The 19,375-nt window shown below is 35.0% G+C and overlaps 1 protein-coding gene across 1 annotated transcript in view; it reads left to right on the forward strand.

Moving 5' to 3' along the window:
* The first annotated feature begins 711 nt into the window (after positions 1-711).
* TMEM156 (transmembrane protein 156) overlaps positions 712-19,375 on the forward strand; it is a 49,436-nt gene continuing 30,772 nt past the window's right edge. The window contains exon 1 of the mRNA XM_065877249.1: positions 712-799. Within this exon, the coding sequence (XP_065733321.1) occupies positions 712-799 (88 nt within the window). The remainder of the gene's footprint in view (positions 800-19,375) is intronic.

Below are 19,375 nucleotides of genomic sequence, written 5' to 3' on the forward strand. Positions count from 1 at the left end.
AATTTTACCTGCCCTTCATTTATATTCTAAGATGATGCATTTTGTTTCACTGGAATTATTGTAATGAAAGATCATTTTTTGAAATGGGAACTGAAAATGTGGATTCTGTAACAATAATCACTGTATTTATAGGTATAATGATAATAAGTACCATTCTATTGCTTTTATACAATGTAGTAGAGCCAAAATTTTACATGTGTCTTTTTAATTTATCTTTACATTTTATACTGTTTACTGTCTTCTAGACATATTGTTTTCTGAACAGCAGAATCCAGGACAATGCACTTAAAAGTGGGTCAATAATCACTTAATAAGTAAATGAATGAATGACGTTCTTAAAACCTGGACATAACTGACATTCATCATTTCACTTTTGGTGAGTATATTGTGGGTTTATATTTACTCACACAGATTAGTAAGTGTAGGAAAATAGCTTCAAATTTAGATGAGAACAAGACCTCTTTACTTCCTGAGATCATTCCTTTATTCTTTCTTGTTCAGAAGATAGTTTGAAAGTGCTTGTTAGAAGATAGTTTTCTTAGTGGAAAGTGACTCAAAAATGAAGTCTCAGTTCAAGGCCTCCTTTTTATAAAAAAGGAAGTGAGTATGAGGTAAACTGTATAAACAAAGTACCGCAGAGATGAAACTTAAACCAGGAAGAAACATGCCATCAATGTACTTGATGAGAACACATGTGTCATGTGAAGAGACATGACAAATACAGCCCTCCTTAAATTACTTTTGGCCATGGTGATCACGTTCATTTTAATTTTGCCAGAATATTTCAAGACACCAAACAGTGAGTATTTAATTACAATCTATTTTTTCTTTTTTAAAACTTATGTCAGCTAATGGTTACAGGAAAGGCCTTTGTTTTTGAGTACATGTTGTGTGGGCTGAAGTTCTATGCCTGAAAAGCTAATAAAATGAGATTGCAATTTTAGTTGACTGTTATATAGTACAGTATAGTACAGTACTTACAGTACTTAAGTATTGTAACATACAACAATGAAATGAAAAAATGAAAATACTTGAAATCTGTAGTCTAGCTTTCAAACATTGAGTTTACAATAATCTCATCATATGATTTTGCTCTTTGAAAGTTTCCTTCAAAAGAGTTTTAATTATGCTTTTACATTCTGGAATTATTTTATAAAGAAAGTAACATTTACTATGTTTAAAATGCTTGAATTCTCTCTATCACAACTATTTCACACACATCACTTACTGTCACTTTATGGAAATGTATTTAGATTTTTTTCAAAATAAGATGGGTGCAAATTTAAGCAGGTGTATGCCTGTGCATATTTGCAACTAGAGAAAAATGGAACAAAATTAGCTTTGTGTATATTTCAGAAAATTGTGATATTGCTGAAACCTAGAGTAGGAAAATAAATAGATGTAAGTTTAAACTATGTTTATGTATCAGTAAAAGATTTGAAAATATATTAGTGTGATTGTTTGAATGGTAATTGTGCTCCCTAGCATTTTATAAGAAGAAGAAGTAAAAAGAAAATGTTGTGTTCTATCAGTAAAAAGTTATCATATGAATTTGATTAAAATCAGACAAAAGCTTATATTTCATGACTTTTTGCAATGATTATTTATTATTGCATATACATAATACTAAGTGGCCAGATGAAAATACTTTTGCTAATAACATTTGGTGACATATTGCAATGATTATTTAATATTGTATATACATGATGTGAAGTAGCAGATAAAATTTTTTTTGATAAACACTATGAATGTCCATTTTGTGAATAATTGAATTTTTCAAATTACTCTTGGTTTTCTGGCATTATGTTGCTTAGATTAAGCAATCATAGCATATATTTTAATTCTTGATTTCACTGAGTGAAAATATAAAAGGAATAGTTAGAATTGGAATGGAGATAACCTATTTCAATTTTTAAGCTATCGTGGGCTGAGGGGTAGCTCATTTAATAGGTGTTTAAGGTAGGTCAGATAGATGTATCTAGCAACTCCAAAGAAAATCAGATTGGATCTAATGAAAACCAGGTAATCAGTCTAAAAGATTTAATGATCTATTTGCTAAGTATTGGTTAGTGTTTTGTGAGAACTGGTGACTACAAGAGCATGTTAAAAGTTTTTCTTTTGGCGGCAGATGTCTCGACAATAATCAACCATCATTGATAATGATTTTGTACTCTTAGTTTCTTAACTGATTACAATAGCTTCCAATACTACCTTTACTGCCTCCTAAAAGTTAATATACCCATTTCTCTTTTCCTTGTCCAAGAGCAACGTAGATATTTCCTCCAACTCTTTTTAGAGTGATGGATTTATCTGAGAATTTTGTTTCAAAGGAACTCTCCTTGCAACCAACAAACAAAACTGTTTGAAAACCACCATTTTGTCCTAATATCATTTTGTGGTAGAAGGAGTTTTGCACAGAGCTGCCATAAATGAAAAGTTGATTCTTAGGCAAAATGTTTTACACATGCAATAGTGTAATAATAATGCTTTATATTTTATAATGGTTTATGGATCACCAGGAGCAAGTTTATATAGCTTCATTTTATAGAGTTCTATATTGATTAAACTAAGGGCACATAATTGTTTTGTCTTTTAAAAAAATTATATATATATATATTTTTTAATTTTTTTTTTTTTTGCGGTATGCGGGCCTCTCACTGTTGTGGCCTCTCCCGTTGTGGAGCACAGGCTCCGGACGCGCAGGCTCAGCGGCCATGGCTCACGGGCCCAGCCGCTCCGTGGCACGTGGGATCTTCCCTGACCGGGGCACGAACCCGTGTCCCCTGCATTGGCAGGCGGACTCTCAACCACTGTGCCACCAGGGAAGCCCTAAAATAATTTTTAATCACAATAAGTTGCCTTATGAAATGAGTTGACTTGTTAACTGATGTATTTCATAAAATAAAATATCTAGTAAGATTATTTAGATGATAAGATAAAAGAGTTCCAGAAGTGCTAAAATTAACCTTGAGAGTTTCCCATGTAGTCTTACCCTTCCTATCAGTTACTTGTGTCTTTTTTCCATTCTTATATTCTATTCACTTTAATTTCTAAGATAAATATTATAAAATGATTTTTACTTGCAAATTATTTATTGATACACTGTCTTTAATGTGTCGAATGAATTCAAAAGGAATCTTCATGAGGAATAATGTATTCACCAGGTTTAATAGATTTGATTTCAAAATAATAAATCCTCTGAAGGCCTAAGTTAAAAATAGAACACTGTGTTTGATCATTTTTCATCAAGAAGGTATCTGAATAATCATTACACAGAATATTCAATTATTATAATTACATAGTATAAGCTATTTAGTCTAACTTTAGCAAAGATGGGGAACTTCTTTAATGGTGTTTGGGACTTCTAATGACTTTGCGTTGGTTTGCACTGGCAAGATAGCTTATTCTAGTTTTCAGTTTATTGGAAAGGCAGCTTATACTAAGACATAGTAGTTAATATAACGGTTTCATACTCTTATATTGCATTAGATAATAGAGATATAAAAGGGTATGGATATATTTTTATTTAGAGTTCTTGAAATTAAGGGAGCTGGGTTGTTCCAAATAAAAGATGTTTTACCAACCTGCTTTAGGTGGACTTACAGTGTTTAAGAGAGAGAGAGAGACCTGGTTAACTCATATAAATCTCAGTGATCTTTATTTATTCTTTCACTATGAATAGTGTCTAACTGTACTAGGAACCCAAGGCTACAAAAATGAAGGCAATTCTTCCTTCAAAAAGTTTTCAGTCAAGGGGAGGACTGACTGGTAAATAATTAAATACAATACTGTAATCATGAAAATGGCAACGCTAAAAAGATGCAATGGGAACATAAAAGTTGCTTCCAATCCTGTCTGGGGGAGGATGTTTCTTCCATTTTCATTCACAAAGAGAAATAACTGTCAGAGTTCTAATGATCACCCAATATTTCTCCTTCGCTACTTGCAGGAGCACTTTCTAAAAGAAGCAATTGTTATTGATTTTCAAATAAAATATATTCGTATTTATATCTCAGAAATTCTTGAAGCCAGAAATTTTAGTGAGTTATGTGAGTATATTCCTGACTGTGGTGACGAGGACCAGGAATAGCACAGATGAAAACACCTCATACCTAATTTCATCTAGCTGTTTTGACTTCCTCTCTTACTTTTTTTTTTTTTTTTTGTGGTACGCGGGCCTTTCACTGCTGTGGCCTCTCCCGTTGCGCAGCGCAGGCTCCGGACGCACAGGCTCAGCGGCCATGGCTCACGGGTCCAGCCGCTCCACGGCATGTGGGATCCTCCCGGACCGGGGCACGAACCTGTGTCCCCCGCATCGGCAGGCGGACTCCCAACCACTGCGCCACCAGGGAAGCCCACCTCTCTTACTTTTAAGAGCCAAACTGACATACACTATGTTTACCAGCTTTCATTTCCCTTCCACTTCACACTTTCTGATGGAAATGGCTGTATAGTGAGCAGTGAAATGGAAGAAAACAAAGGATAAAGGAACCTCAAATACAAACTATAGGATAAACCCTGAAGTATATGAGCGTCTGTACATATTACTTATGTCTATATTATAAAGACCAGTGTAATCAGGGTAACTGCAATTAATTTGAGAAATTCTTATCTTAGTTCTCAAAAAATGGGCACTTTATTTTCTTATTGGCTGATGCATTAATAATTTAATCAGTAATCCCCAATCAGGTTTGGGATATAGTCATGACTATTAAAAAAAGATTTTTAAAAATTTAACATATTTATACATACATCTGCAGGTATTATATACCAAGTACTTTTACATATAATAACTCATTTTAACTCATTAAAGATTTCAACTCATTAATAGTGAAGCATCATTCTCAAGGGAGACTATTCTGAAAATCTACAGGAAGAAGGAATAAGCCTAGATGGATAAATTTGCTTTTTTTAAGATTTTATTTCTTACTGATTTTTCTGAATCATTATAGTTTTAAAATGGCTACTAATGGACATGGTTTTTTTTGTTGTTGTTGTTGTTGTTTTGCGGTACGCGGGTCTCTCACTGTTGTGGCCTCTCCCGTTGCGGAGCACAGGCTCCGGACGCGCAGGCTCAGCAGCCATGGCTCATGGGCCCAGCCGCTCCGCGGCATGTGGGATCCTCCCGGACCGGGGCACGAACCCATGTCCCCCGCATCAGCAGGCGGACTCTCAACCACTGCGCCACCAGGGAAACCCTGGACATGGTAGTTTTACATATATATCTTAGACATACATACTGGCAAAAAAAAATACTGCTGAAAATAATGCTTTTCACTGCTTTGGCAGAATTGGCCTTATTCTCTCATAGGCGAGGTTACAATACCAATAACCCTTGCTTGGGAAGCTTTCTCACTACATGTCTCATTCATTTGTATTGGTAGATAAATGTTCTCTCGGAATATCTTTTTTGTTTTTATAGAAAAAATGGCTTTCTCTAAAACATTAATATGGTAATGTATATTCCCCTTATACTGCTCTGTTTCTTTTCTCCATAGCACTTACCACCTATATTATTTACTTATTTATTGTTTATATTTTTTGTTGCCCGATTTCTCCAAATAGAATGTAAGATCAATGAAAATGAGGTTTTTTGGTCTGTTTTGTTCATATTTCAAGCACTTAGGACGTACCCGCCGCATTAGAAGGCAGTCAATTTGTGCTTAGGTGAAATTTCTGAGTCATATTGTAAAGGAAATTAAAAATATTATAAAGGAAATAAAAAAGAAAATGCTTTCTGGAAGGAAGTATTTCCCATCAGACCCTCACAACCATCTTTTAATTTAGGTAGGCCAGGCATTATTATCCTCATCTTACATTTTGAAACATAAAATTTCACCACAAACCTAGAACTTTTAGGTTGTGCAGCCTCTGAAATTTATTTCACAGAATCTCTTACTTAAAAGATATGCATCACTTTACCTGAATCATTTACCTACCATTTTTTTCCCCAATGGAGAATTTCACAGTGTGCATTTACTTTCCTTGTTTTGACAAATAAAACCAGTAGTCTCTTTCTTATGTCCCAAACCTGCCATTCATATACTGCGACCATAGGTTAAAAGTGATCCCAAACCTTGCCCCTTCCTCCTAGGAAATATTTTATATTGTCTTCCTCAAATGATCTCTGAATAAATCCATATTCTCTCTAGACTGCCCTTTTCCTAATCTGGTTAACACCATGGATGTATCATCCATACACAACATGATATATTTTTTTCATTTTAACATCTTTATTGGAGTATAATTGCTTTACAATGATATGTTAGTTTCAGCTTCACAACAAAATGAATCAGTTACATATATACATATACAACATGATATTTTTTCACCCTTTCCCACTCAATATTGCTAGAGAAGCTTCAACTATTGTACTCAAATGGAAATATAATTGAGTTTTTGCTATTGAAATTGATACTCTTTTGAGTCTATGCCAGTTGTTAAAGAAGCAGACCTGTGACCAAAGGAAAGCAATATATATTAACTAACGTCTTTGTAAATTAGGCAGCAAAGCCATGAACTTCTAACCTGGCAACCAATATGCATATCTTAATTCTTGTGGAATAGAAATTTATCATGGCATATCTTTTATGCAGTTTATGTGGTTAGAGACAAGAATTTTTTAATTAAAAATTTTAAATTTAAGTATAATTGACTTACCATATTATATTAGTTTCAGGTGTACAACATAGTGATTTGATATCTTTATATATTACAAAATGATTGCCACAATAAGTCTAGTTACCATACAAAATTTTTACAATATTATTGATTATATTCCCTATGCTGGACATTACATCCCTGAGTTAATCTCGCTCATCTATTTCACTCTTCCCCTCACCCCTCTCCCCTCTAACAACTACCAGTTTGCTCTGTATGAGTCTGTTTCTGTTTTGATATGTTTATTTTGTTTTTAGATTCCACATATAAGTGAAATAATACAGTATTTGTCTTTCTCTGTCTGACTGATTTTACTTACATAATACCCTCTAGGTCCATCCATGTTGTCACAACTGTCAAGATTTCGTTATTTTCTATGGCTGAGCAATATTCCATTGTATATACAATTGACCCTTAAACAACACAGTTGTTAGGGGTGCTGACCCTCCTTAAAGTAAAAAATCCATGCATAACTTATAATTGGCCCTCCAAACATGCAGTTCCTCCACACCCACCCACTGTTCTGCATCTGCAGATTCAACCAACTGTGGATCTTGTAGTACTGTAGTATTTACTATTGAAAAAAATCTATGTAAAGTTTGGACCCATGCAGTTCCAAACCTGTGTTGTTCAAGGGTCAACTGTGTATACCACATATTGTTCATCTATTCATCTGTCAATGGATACTTAGGTTGATTCCATATCTTGGCTATTGTGAATAATGCTGCAATGAATATAGGGATGCATATATCTTTTCAAATTAGTATTTTTGTTTTCTTTGGAAAAATACCCAGAAATGGAATTGCTGGATCATATGGTAGTTCTGTTTTGATTTTTTGAGTAACCTCCATACTATTTTCCATAGTGGCTGCACCAGTTTACATTCCCACCAGTAGTGCACAAGGGTATCCTTTTCTTCACATTCTTGCCAACACTTATTTGTTGTATTTTTATAACAGCCATTCTGACAGGTGGTATCTTATTGTGGTTTTGATTTGCACTTACCTGATGATTAGTGATGTTGAGCATCTTTTCATGTGACTGTTGGCCATCTGTATGTCTTCTTTGGAAAATGTTATTTGGGTCCTTGGCCCATTTTAAATTTAGTTGTTGGATTTTTTGCTGTTGGATTGTATGAGCTCTTTGTGATATTAATCCCTTATCAGATACACTGTTTGCAAGTATCTTCACTCATTCAGTAGGCAGCCTTTTCATTTTGCTGGTACTTTCCTTCACTGTGCAAAAGCTTTTTAGTTTGACATAGTCCTGTTTGTTTATTTTTGCTTTGGCTTCCCTTGTCTGAGGAGACATATCCAAAAATATTAATAAAACCCATATCAAAGAACTTACTGCCTATGTTTTCTTCTGGAAGATTTATGGTTTTAAGTCTTACATTGAAGTCTTTAATCCATTTTCAGTTCATTTTTGTATATGGTGTGAGAAAGTACTCCAGTTCGATTCTTTTGCATGTATCTGTCCAGTTTTTCCAACACTGTTTATTGAAGAGGCTGTCTTTTCCTCACTGCATATTCTTGCCTCCTTTGTCATAGATGAATTGACCATTTAAGTGTGGGTTTATTTCTGGGCTCTCTATTCTGTTCCATTGATCTATGTATCTGTTTTGTGCCAGTAATACTCTTTGATTACTGTAGCTTTGTAGTATAATTTGAAATCAGGGAGTGTGATACCTCAAGCTTTTCTTTTTTAAGATTTTTTTTTTTAAACTATCTGGGGTCTTTGTGGTTCCATACAAATTTTAGAATTATTTGTTCTAGTTCTGTGAAAAATGCCATCCTTGCATCTCTGGGATAAATCCCACTTGATCATGGTGTATGATCCTTTTAATGTATTGTTGACTTTGGTTTGCTAATATTTTCATTGATATTGGCCTATAATTTTCTTTTTGTTTTTGGTGGTGTCTTTATCTGGTTTTGGTATCAGAGTGATGCCGTCCTTGTAAAATGAGTTTGGAGGCATTCCTTCCCTTTAAATTATCTGAAATAGTTTAAGTAGGATAGGTATTAACTCTTTTTAAATGTTGGGTGGACTTTACCTGCAAAGCTCTCTGGTCCTGGACTATCGTTTGTTGGGAGTTTTAAAATTATTGATTCAATTTCGTTATTGCTAATCAGTCTGTTCATACTTTCTATTTCTTCCTGATTTGGTCCTGGGAGATTGAACGTTTCTAGGAATTTATCCATTTCTCTAGGTTGTCCTTTTTATTGGTATATAATTGTTTGTACTAATCTCTTATGATCCCTTTGTATTACTGTGATGTTGGTTGTAACTATTCTGATTTTATTTATTTGGGCTCTCCTTTTCTCTCTCTCTCTTTTAAAAATTTTATTTATTTATTTATTTATTTAATTTATGGCTGCGTTGGGTCTTCGTTGCTGTGTACAGGCTTTCTCTAGTTGCAGCGAGCAGGGGCTGCTTTTCGTTGCAGTGTGAGGGCTTCTTATTGCGGTGGCTTCTCTTGTCACAGAGCATGGGCTCTAGGCACGCAGTCTCAGTAGTTGTGGCGTACGGGCTTAGCTGCTCTGTGGCATGTGGGATCTTCCCGGACCAGGGCTCGAACCCATGTCTCCTGCATTGGCAGACGGATTCTTAACCACTGTGCCACCAGGGAAGCCCTTCTTTTCTCTTGATAGTCTGGTGAAAGGGTCATCAATTTTATTTATCTCTTCCAAGAACCAGCTCTTAGTTTCATTGATCTTTTCTTCTCTTTTTTTTTTTTTCAGTCTCAATTTCATTTATTTCTGCTCTGATCTTTATGAGTTTTTTCCTTCTGCTAACTTTGTCTTCCTTTTCTGGTTCCTTTAGGTGTAAGGTTAGATTGTTTACTTATTTTTCTTGTTTCCTGAGGTAAGCTTATATTGCTATAAACTTTCCTTTTAGAACTGCTTTTGCTGCACCCCATAGATTTTGGATTGTTGTGTTTCCATTTTCATTTGTCCAGGTATTTTTTGATTTCCTCTTTAATTTCTTCAGTGGCCCATTGGTCACTTAGCAGCATATTGTTTGGCCTCCATGTGTTTGTGTTTTTTCCAGTTTTTTTCTTGTAGTTGATTTCTAGTCTCATATTGTTGTAGTCAGAAAAGGTGCTTGATAAGATTTCAATCTTCTTAAATTTACTGAGACTTGTGTTGTGGAGTAGCATGAGATCTATCTTGGAGAACATTTTATGTTCACTTGAAGAGAATGTGTATTCTGCTGCTTTTCTATGGAATGTTTTATGTATATCTATTAAGTCTGTCTGCTCTAATCTGTTGGCCAGTTTCCTTATTGATATTATGACTGTATGATCTGTCCATTGATGTAAGTGCGGTGTTAAAAGTCCCTCATTGTTGTTGTGTTACTGTCAATTTCTCTCTTTACATTTGTTAATATGTGCTTTATGTACTTAGGTGCTCTTATGTTGGGTGCATATATGTTTAGAGTTGTTTTACCTTCTTGGATTGATCCCATTATCATTACATAATGTTCTTCTTTGGCTCTTGTTATAGTCTTTGTTTTGAAGTCTATTTTGTCTTATATAATTATTGCTACCTCAGTATTTTTTTTCATTCGCATGGAGCATTCTTTTCCATCCCCTCACTTTCAGTCTGCATGTGTCTGTAGATCTGAAGTGAGTTTCTTGTAGGCAGCATGTATATGCGTTTTGTTTTTGTATGCATTCAGCCCTGCTATATCTTTTTTTTTTTTTTTTTGCGGTACGCAGGCCTCTCACTGTTGTGGCCTCTCCCGTTGCGGAGCACAGGCTCTGGACACGCAGGCTCAGTGGCCATGGCTCATGGGCCTAGCCGCTCCGCAACATGTGGGATCTTCCCAGACCGGGGCATGAACTTGTGTCCCCTGCATCGGCAGGCAGACTCTCAACCACTGCACCACCAGGGAAGCCCATGCTATATCTTTTGATTGGAGTATTTAGTCCACTTAAATTTAAAGTAATTATTGATAGGTATGTACTTACTGACATTTTGTTAATTGTTTTGGGGTTGTTTTGCAGTCCTTATTTGTTCCTTTCCTCTTCTTTTGCTCTCTTGTGATTTGATGATTATCTTTAGTGTTATGTTTGGGTTCCTTTTTTGTTTTTTGTATGAGAATCTATTATAGATTTTTGGTTAGTAGTTACCAAATATATATATATATATATATATATATATATATATATATACACCAAATATAATGTATGTAATTGTTTTAAGTTGATGATCTCTTATGTTTACATGTATTATAATAACCGTGCATTTTTACTATCCCCCAAATGTTTAATGCCTTTGACATCATATTTTACATTTTTTTGTTCTGTGTATCCCTTAACTACTTATTGTAGATGTAGATGATTTTACTACTTTTGTTTTTTAACCATCATAATATAAGTGGTTGATCTACTGTTTGCTTTCACCAATGGGATTTTTCCCTTTGTAACTTCATATTTCTAGCTGTGGTCTTTTTTTTCCACTTAGAGAAGTCCATTTAATATTTCTTGTAAAGCCAGTTTAGTGGTTCTGAACTCTTAGCTTCTGCTTATCTGTAAAACTCTTTATATTTCCTACAAATCTGAATGATAGCCTTGCAGGATAGAGTGTTCTTGGTTGTAGGTTTTTTTCCTTTCATCATTTTGAATATATCCCTTCTGGCCTGCAAAGTTTCTGCTGAGTTGAGAGTTTTATGGGAGTTTCCTTATACGTAACTAGTTGCTTTTGCCTTGCTGATTTTAAGATTCTCTTTAATTTTCACCATTTTAATTATAATGTGTCTTGGTGTGGACCACTTTGGGTTCATCTTATTTGGGACTTTCTGTACTTCTTGAACCTGGATGTCTATTTCCTTTCCCAGGTTAGGAAATTTTTTAGCTATTATGTCTTCAAATAAATTATCTGTACATTTCTCTCTTTCTCTTCTCCTGGGATCCCTATAATGCAAATATTAGTATGCTTGAAGTTGAAAAAAATTCCTTTTTCTGTTCAACTTGGATGATTTCCACTACTTTGTCTCCTAGTTTGCTAATCTTTTTCTCCGTATCATCTAATCTATTGTTGATTCCTTCTAGTGTGTTTTTTATTTCAGTTATTGTATTCTTTAGCTTTTAGGTTCTTCTTTATATTTTCTCTTTGTTAAACCTCTCACTGTGTTCATTTATTCATCTGAGTTCATTGAGCATCTTTATGATCATTGCCCTGAATTCTTTATTGGGTAGATTGCTTATCTCAACTTCACTTAGTTCTTCTGGGATTTTGTCTTTTTCCTTTGTTTGGAACATATTCCTCTGTCTCCGGATTTTGCCCAGTTCTCTGTGTTTATTTAGTTGTATTTGTTAGGCCATTTACATTTCCCAATCTTGGAGAAGTGGCCTTATGTAGGAGAAGTCTCATGGGGCCCAACAGAACACTCCTTCATGGTCACTGGAGTGATATGCTCTACGGGTACTTTCTACTTGGCTGTGTGGGCCCTTCTGTTGTTTTGGGGCCAACTATTGTTTGCACTCTGGTAGGCGGGGCTGGCCCCTGGCTGGTTGGCTGCCAGGCTCTGCTTGTGTGGTGGCTGCTGGCCAGCTGGTGGAGCCAGGTCCTGGTGCAGCTGGCTGTGGGGCCTGTGGGGGCCCGGTGCTAGTGGCTGGCCTGCTAGTGGGTGGGTAAGCCCCTGATGCTAATAGGCTGGAGGGAGGACTCCAAAATGGCACTTTCCAGCACCTATGTTCTTGTGGTAGAATGAGCTCCCAAGAATGGCTGCCACCAGCATCTACGTCCACAAGCAAGAATCTCAGGTGCTTCCCACGTCGCTGGGAGGCTCTCCAGGATCAGCCTGACCCAGGCTTCTTTCAAGCCTACTTCTATGCTGAGACTTGGGGGGTGTGAAATTTTCAGTGGAGTCCCTGTTTCCTACAGCCCTCTGACTCTCCCATATGTAAACCTCTCTGGCCTTCAAAACCAAGTGTTCTGGGGGCTCATGTTTCTGGTGCAGAACCCCTGGGCTAGGGAGCCCAAAGTGGGGCTCAAACCCCTTGCTCCTTGGAGAGAACCTTTGCAGTTGTGATTATGCTCCCATTTGTGGGCCACCTACCTGGAGGCATGGTCTTGACTGTGCCACGTCTCTGCTCCTCCTTCCCATCTAATTGTGCTTTCTTCTCTATATCTTTAGTTGTGAAAAATCTTTTCTGCTAGTCTTCAGGTTGTTCTCATTGATAGTTGACCTATAAATATCTGTTATTTTCGTGTGCCCATGGGAGGATGTGAGCTCAAGATCTTCCTACTCTGCCATCTTGTCTACACCTCTGGCAGCTAATATTTTTAAATTGCTGAATTTAGCTACAGAATATCCAGTAATGATGAAAGATCTTTAGAAACAATTGGCTACATTTTGTTCGGTTTGACTTTTTTTTTAAAAGACATAATTTACATATAATAAAATGGAAAGGTCCTAAGTGTTCAGTTTCATGAAGTTTCACAGTTGTATGCACCTATCTATCACCCCATACAAGGTACAGCTTGTCATCACTCTCAGGAAGATTCCTTCTGCTCTTTCCGACCAACTCTCCTTCCAACCCCAAGGCAACTTTCTGGCCTAGCTCACCATAGTTTAGTTTTGTCCCTTCTTATACTTCGTATTTTTTAAAAAATACATTTATTTATTTATTTGGCTGCACCAGGTCTTAGTTGTGGCATGCGGGATCTACTGCCCTGACCAGAGGATTGAACCCAGGCCCCCTACACTGGGAGCATGGAGTCTTAACCACTGGATCACCAGTGAAGTCCCTTATACTTTGTATAAATGGAATAATCACAAAGTATCTACTTTTGGTCTGGCTTCTTCAGCTTAGTATAATGTTTCTGAGATTAATCCATGTTATTGAGTATATCAGTAGTTCCCTTCTGTTTATTGCCAAGTAGCCCATTGTCCAAATACACTACAATTGTCCTTTCAACCACTGGGTTGTTTCCAGTTTTTGGCTATTATAAAAATGCGGTTATGAACATTCTTCTACAGATCTTTGAATAAATATATATTTTCATTTCATTGGATAACCATCTAGTAGTGAAATAACTGAGTATATTTAATTTTATAAGAAATTACCAAATGCTTCTCCAGAGGAGTTGTACTCACTATAACTCATGGTAAAATTTATCTTCTCTGGTTTATATCTAATATATTGGACCAATAATACTTAGAATATATATATATTGTCTGAAATAATCTATGCTTCCTTAGAGTTCTCTGACAACTGATTAACAGAGGAATAACCTAGGCATTGGGAAAATATGACATAAAGTAGTTTCTGGAGCTCCTGTTGTGGGCCAAACAATGAAGATTTTATTATAAATTATCACTTACTTTTGAAGTTCAACAGATAGATGAGACTTCTGTTCTTGCAGTCATACTTTAAAAAACACTTCTGGCACAAAATATCTAAAAATACAAGATTAAACATATTAAAAACTTTAAAAATACATAGTTGAACTGATAAGAAAATAAAAAAACTCCTTAAAGATGGAAAATGACTAGAAATTACAAATCTAGGTGGATAAGCAAGAGTGAAGAAATTGGTCACCTCAGGAGTATCTACCAATTCCTGGTGGCTAGAGTCTCAGTTTCATTGGGCCATGCATGGGCAGGACATGTAAGTCTGGGACTCAAAAGATGATATGCTCCATGAAAGAGTAATCAAGGAAAATAATCTGTTGGTTTGTAAGTAAATTTTGTAAGGAAAAAATCCCTTTGAGAGTCTGTGAACACAAGATGGTCATAATTTGGATACTGAGGGTCATTGTCTATGAGGTGTGAAAAGCCCAATCCAAAAATTTAATTTAAAGTGATTTTGGATTAATGGTGTCATTAGACATCAAGTAGAGGCAAACACAATCCTCTCTGGAGGAAAATACCTTCAAACCAGACCTCAGATATTCCTGAATAAAATTCTAAGGAACGTGTGCTACTATCAAAAATCATAAAATATATTAAGACTCCAGTTGACAAGAGTCAACAGAAACAACAAATATAATTGGATCTTTAAAGAATTCAGATATCAGAATTATGAGATATAAAATAAGTAATTTGTTTCAATACATTAAAAATGGTATCAAAATGTATGATTAAGAAACAAGATTATTAAATATAACCAGGCAGATTTGAAAAAGAACCCTACTAGAAATTCTAATTATGAAAATATAATAATTTGAAGTAGAAACACAAGGAATGCAATAAATAGATTAGATGCAACTGAATAATGAATTAATGAAGTGGATTGTAGATGTAAGGAAATTACTTAGAACACATTTCAGAGAACCAAAGAAATAGAAAATGTGAAACAGAGTTGAATTAGAAATAGCTCTCCATGGGAGAACAAAGGGAGATGTTTCTAATTAAACCTATGAAAGGAGAGAAGAGACAGAATGGGGAAAATGTTTGTAGAGATGTGACTGATAATTTTACAGAAGCAATGAAGGACTCAAATCCTCAAATTCAGGAAACCCAATAAATTCTAGATAGAATAAATAAAAAGAAATTCTGTAGAACATGAAACCTAAAGAGATCTTAAAAATAACCAGAGATAAAGGCAGATTGTCTTTAAAGGAACAATAGTTAGGCTGAGAACTCACTTCTTGAAAGCAACAATGAAAATCAGAAGGCAATGGAATAATGTCTGCTAAGTGCTGGGGAAAATTATTGTCAATCTAGAATTGGTGAGATATATATCTTCAGATGAACAAAAACAGGGAGTGTATAATCAGCAGATCCTCAGTAAAGGAACTGCTAGAGAATTAATTTCAGGAGAAAGAATATAATCCCAAGAGAAAAGACAGAGGTGAAAGAAGAGGTGGCAGGAAAAGAACCCTCAACAACAATTATAAACATATGAGTAAATCCAAATAAATCTTGAAAATATTACTGTATAAAACAAAATTAACTACTAATTTGTGTGTTAATGAAAAAACAAGGTAGAACTAAAATGTTGTTTAAAAATAGCATTTAAGTCAGGAAGGATGTGATCAGAGTTAAAGTATTCTAAGATCCTTATATTGTTTGAAAGAGGGTAACATTAATGATTGGCTTTAGACTTGTTAAGGATGCCTGTTAAAAATTACTAAAATAATAGAAATATAGTGTCTAACCTGCAAATAACTAAAGGGAAAAACAATGGAATTTAAAAAATCATTAAATCAATAGATAACAAGAAAGGTAATAGGGAAAGTGGTAAAAATAGAAAGCACTAAATAATATGACGGAGTTAAATCCAAATATATCAATGATCTCAGTAAATGTAAGTAGGTAAATCTATCCAGGTAAAGACACAAAAAATTATCAGGTTAAACTTTTAAAATTTCAGCAATATGACATTTAAACGAGACGCATCTAAAGCATTAGAATATGAGAAAGATAAAAATAAAAGGATGAGGCTTCCCTGGTGGCGCAGTGGCTGAGAGTCCGCTTGCTGATGCAAGGGACACGGGTTCGTGCCCCAGTCCGGGAAGATCCCACATGCTGCGGAGTGACTGGGCCCGTGAGCCATGGCTGCTGAGCCTGCGCGTCCGGAGCCTGTGCTCTGCAACGGGAGAGGCCACAACGGTGAGAGGCCCATGTATCGCAAAAAAAATAATAATAGTAAAATAAAATAAAAGGATGAGAAAAATATAAGGTACAAATAGTAACTGAAGAAAGCATGTATCACTGTCTTAATATAAGATTTTAAGATCAAAGTCATTATTAGCAATAAAGAAGATCAGTATGTATGGAAAAGCGTTCACTTCACAAAAATATCTATCAGTTCTAAATTTGTATGCCCCTAATGAGATAGCTTAAAAGAGACATTTATAAATTCATTATTAGAGTGGGAGATTTTAAACATGATCCTCCAGTATAAAATATAATCAGACAGATAATAAGAATACAGATGATTCAAATAATTTATATAACTTGTTTTATCTAATGACATATTTAGAATACTTAACTCAACATCTGGAAATACATATTATTTTGGCACACTTATGAAACATTAATACAAATTCACCACATACTAGGTTATGAAAGTAAGTAAGCTTCAATAAATTTCAAACAATCTTTAATATATATCTGACTAAATGCAATTAAGCTAGAATCTAGTAACAAAAAGCAAACTAAAAACAAACACTGTATTTGGAAATGTAAAAATAAGCCATGGATGAGAAGAAATCATAATGAAAATTAGAAAATGGTAAAAATTAATGATAATAAAATAATATCTATTAAAATGTGGGATATTATAAAAATGGCAGATATTTAGATGAAAATTTATAGCTTTAAGTACTTATATGTAAGATGTCAGAAGAAAGACAGTGAGATAAACCCAAGGAAAGTAGAAGGCAGGAAATAATAAAGACGAAAGCAAAAGTCAATGAAATTAAAAGATACAATAGAAAGGATCAATAAAGTCAAAAGTTGGTTCTTTGGAAAGACTAATTAAATGGACACACTTCTGGAATGACTGATGTATTAGTTTCTTATGGCCACTGTAAAAATGACTGCAAACAGTAGCTTCAAACAGCACAAATATATTATCTTACAGCCTGTAAGAAGTCCCACAGAGTTTTCACTGAGCTAAAATCAAGGTGTTAGTAGGGTTACATTCATTTCAGAGGCTCTAGGAAAGAATACATTTATTTTCTTGTCTTTTCCAGCTTCTGGAAGCTGCCTGCTTTCCTTGGCTTGTGGCTTCCTTCCATCTTCAAAGCCTGTTGAGTTTTTCTCCCATCTGACACGTGTATGATTACATTATGCCCACCCAGATAATCCAGGATCATTTCCTTATTTTAAGAACAGTTCATTAGCAATTTGAATTCCATCTTTTGCTTTAATTCCTCTTTGCCATATAATATAACATATTCACAGGTTCTGGGAATTAGGATACGGACATCTTAGGGAGGCCATTATTCTGCCTACTAAAACTGAATAATCAAAAGAGAGAAGGCACAAGTAACAAATGTTAGGAATGAAAAAGGGACATAGAAATTTAAAATATAATGAGATTATTATGAATAACTTTAAGTCAATAAAGTTAAAATATAAAGACACATTTCTAGAAAAATATAACTTACCAAAACTTACTTGGGAAGAAATGGAAAACCCAAGAATCATACAGCAATAAATAAAATTGAACCAGTGGTTTAATTTTCCTGAAAAAGCACTAGGTTCAGATGGTTTTATATGCAAGTTCTGTCAAACTTTCAAGAAATGGATTGAACAGATAAATGCAATTTTATTTTTATTTATTTATTTTAACATCTTTATTGGAGTATAATTGCTTTACATTGTTGTGTTAGCTTTTGCTGTATAACAAAGTGAATCAGCTATACGTATACATATATCCCCTCCCTCTTGCATCTCCCTCCCACCGTCCCTATCCCACCCCTCTAGGTGGTCACAAAGCACTGAGCTGATCTCCCCGTGCAATGCATAAATGCAATTTTATAATAAACCTTTTTAGAAAATAGAAAAAGGGGAACATTTTCCAATTTTTTTTTTTTTTTTTTTTTTTTTTTTTTTTTTTTTTGCGGTACGCGGGCCTCTCACTGTTGTGGCCTCTCCCGTTGAGGAGCACAGGCTCCAGACACGCAGGCTCAGCGGCCATGGCTCACGGGCCCAGCCGCTCCGCGGCATGTGGGACCTTCCTGGACCGGGGCACAAACCCGTGTCCCCTGCATCGGCAGGCGGATTCTCAACCACTGCGCCACCAGGGAAGCCCTCCAATTTATTTCTAAGGCTAGTATATCTTAGTATCCAAACCCAACAAAGACAAAAAGGAAAACTTTACAGGCCAATCTCATTTATAAATATAGGTAAAAAACATTTAAACAAAACATTAAGAATCTGATTGCAGCAATGTACAAAAATGATCAAATTAGATTTATTCCTGGAATGCAAGATTGAGTTAGCATTAGAAAATCTAATAATGTAATTCACTGTATTAACTGATTAAAGAAGAAAGACTATATAAGCATCTCAATAGTTGTTGAAAGAGCATTCAATTATATTCAACAGCCCTTATAATTAAAAACTCTTAGCAAACTAGGAATAGAAGAGACCTTCCTTAAAGTGAAACGGGATATCTAAAAATGATTCTACATCACTCTCAGCGTTGAACATCATAAGCATGCAGGAGCAAGCAAAGATGTCTGCTCTCAACACCTCTATTTATCATGGTACTGGAAGTCCTAGTCAGTGCCTTAAGACAAGCAAAAGAAATAAAAGGTATAAGGATTGAAAAGCAAGATATAAAGGTGTCATTATCTGCAGTCAACATGCATAGCTGCATAGAAAACTCAAAAGATTTATAGGAAAAATTAAAATTAATAAGGAAGTTTACAAGCGGTAAAAAATAAAATTGATATCCAAGAGTCAACTGTATTTCCATGTACCACTAATAAACAGAAAACATATTTCTTGAAAGATACTATTGGCAATAGCAACAAAAAATAAGGTAGCCAGGAGGAAATCTAACAAAAGATATATGGGACCATAATGGTGAAAATTTGGAAGCTTTATTAAAAAATATCAAAGAATACCTATAAAAATAGAGAGAAAAAAAGGAAGAAAGGAGTGATAGGAGAAACTCAGTAGCATATCTTTTTTCTCCAACTGATTTTGAGATTCAAGTCAGAATCACAACTGGGTTCTTCACTGAACTTAGTAAGCTGATTCTAAAATGTATTGGAAAGAGCAAAGGGTCAAGAATCGCTAA

Source organism: Phocoena phocoena, chromosome 5 (assembly GCF_963924675.1).
Source record: "Phocoena phocoena chromosome 5, mPhoPho1.1, whole genome shotgun sequence".
NCBI lineage: Eukaryota > Metazoa > Chordata > Mammalia > Artiodactyla > Phocoenidae > Phocoena > Phocoena phocoena.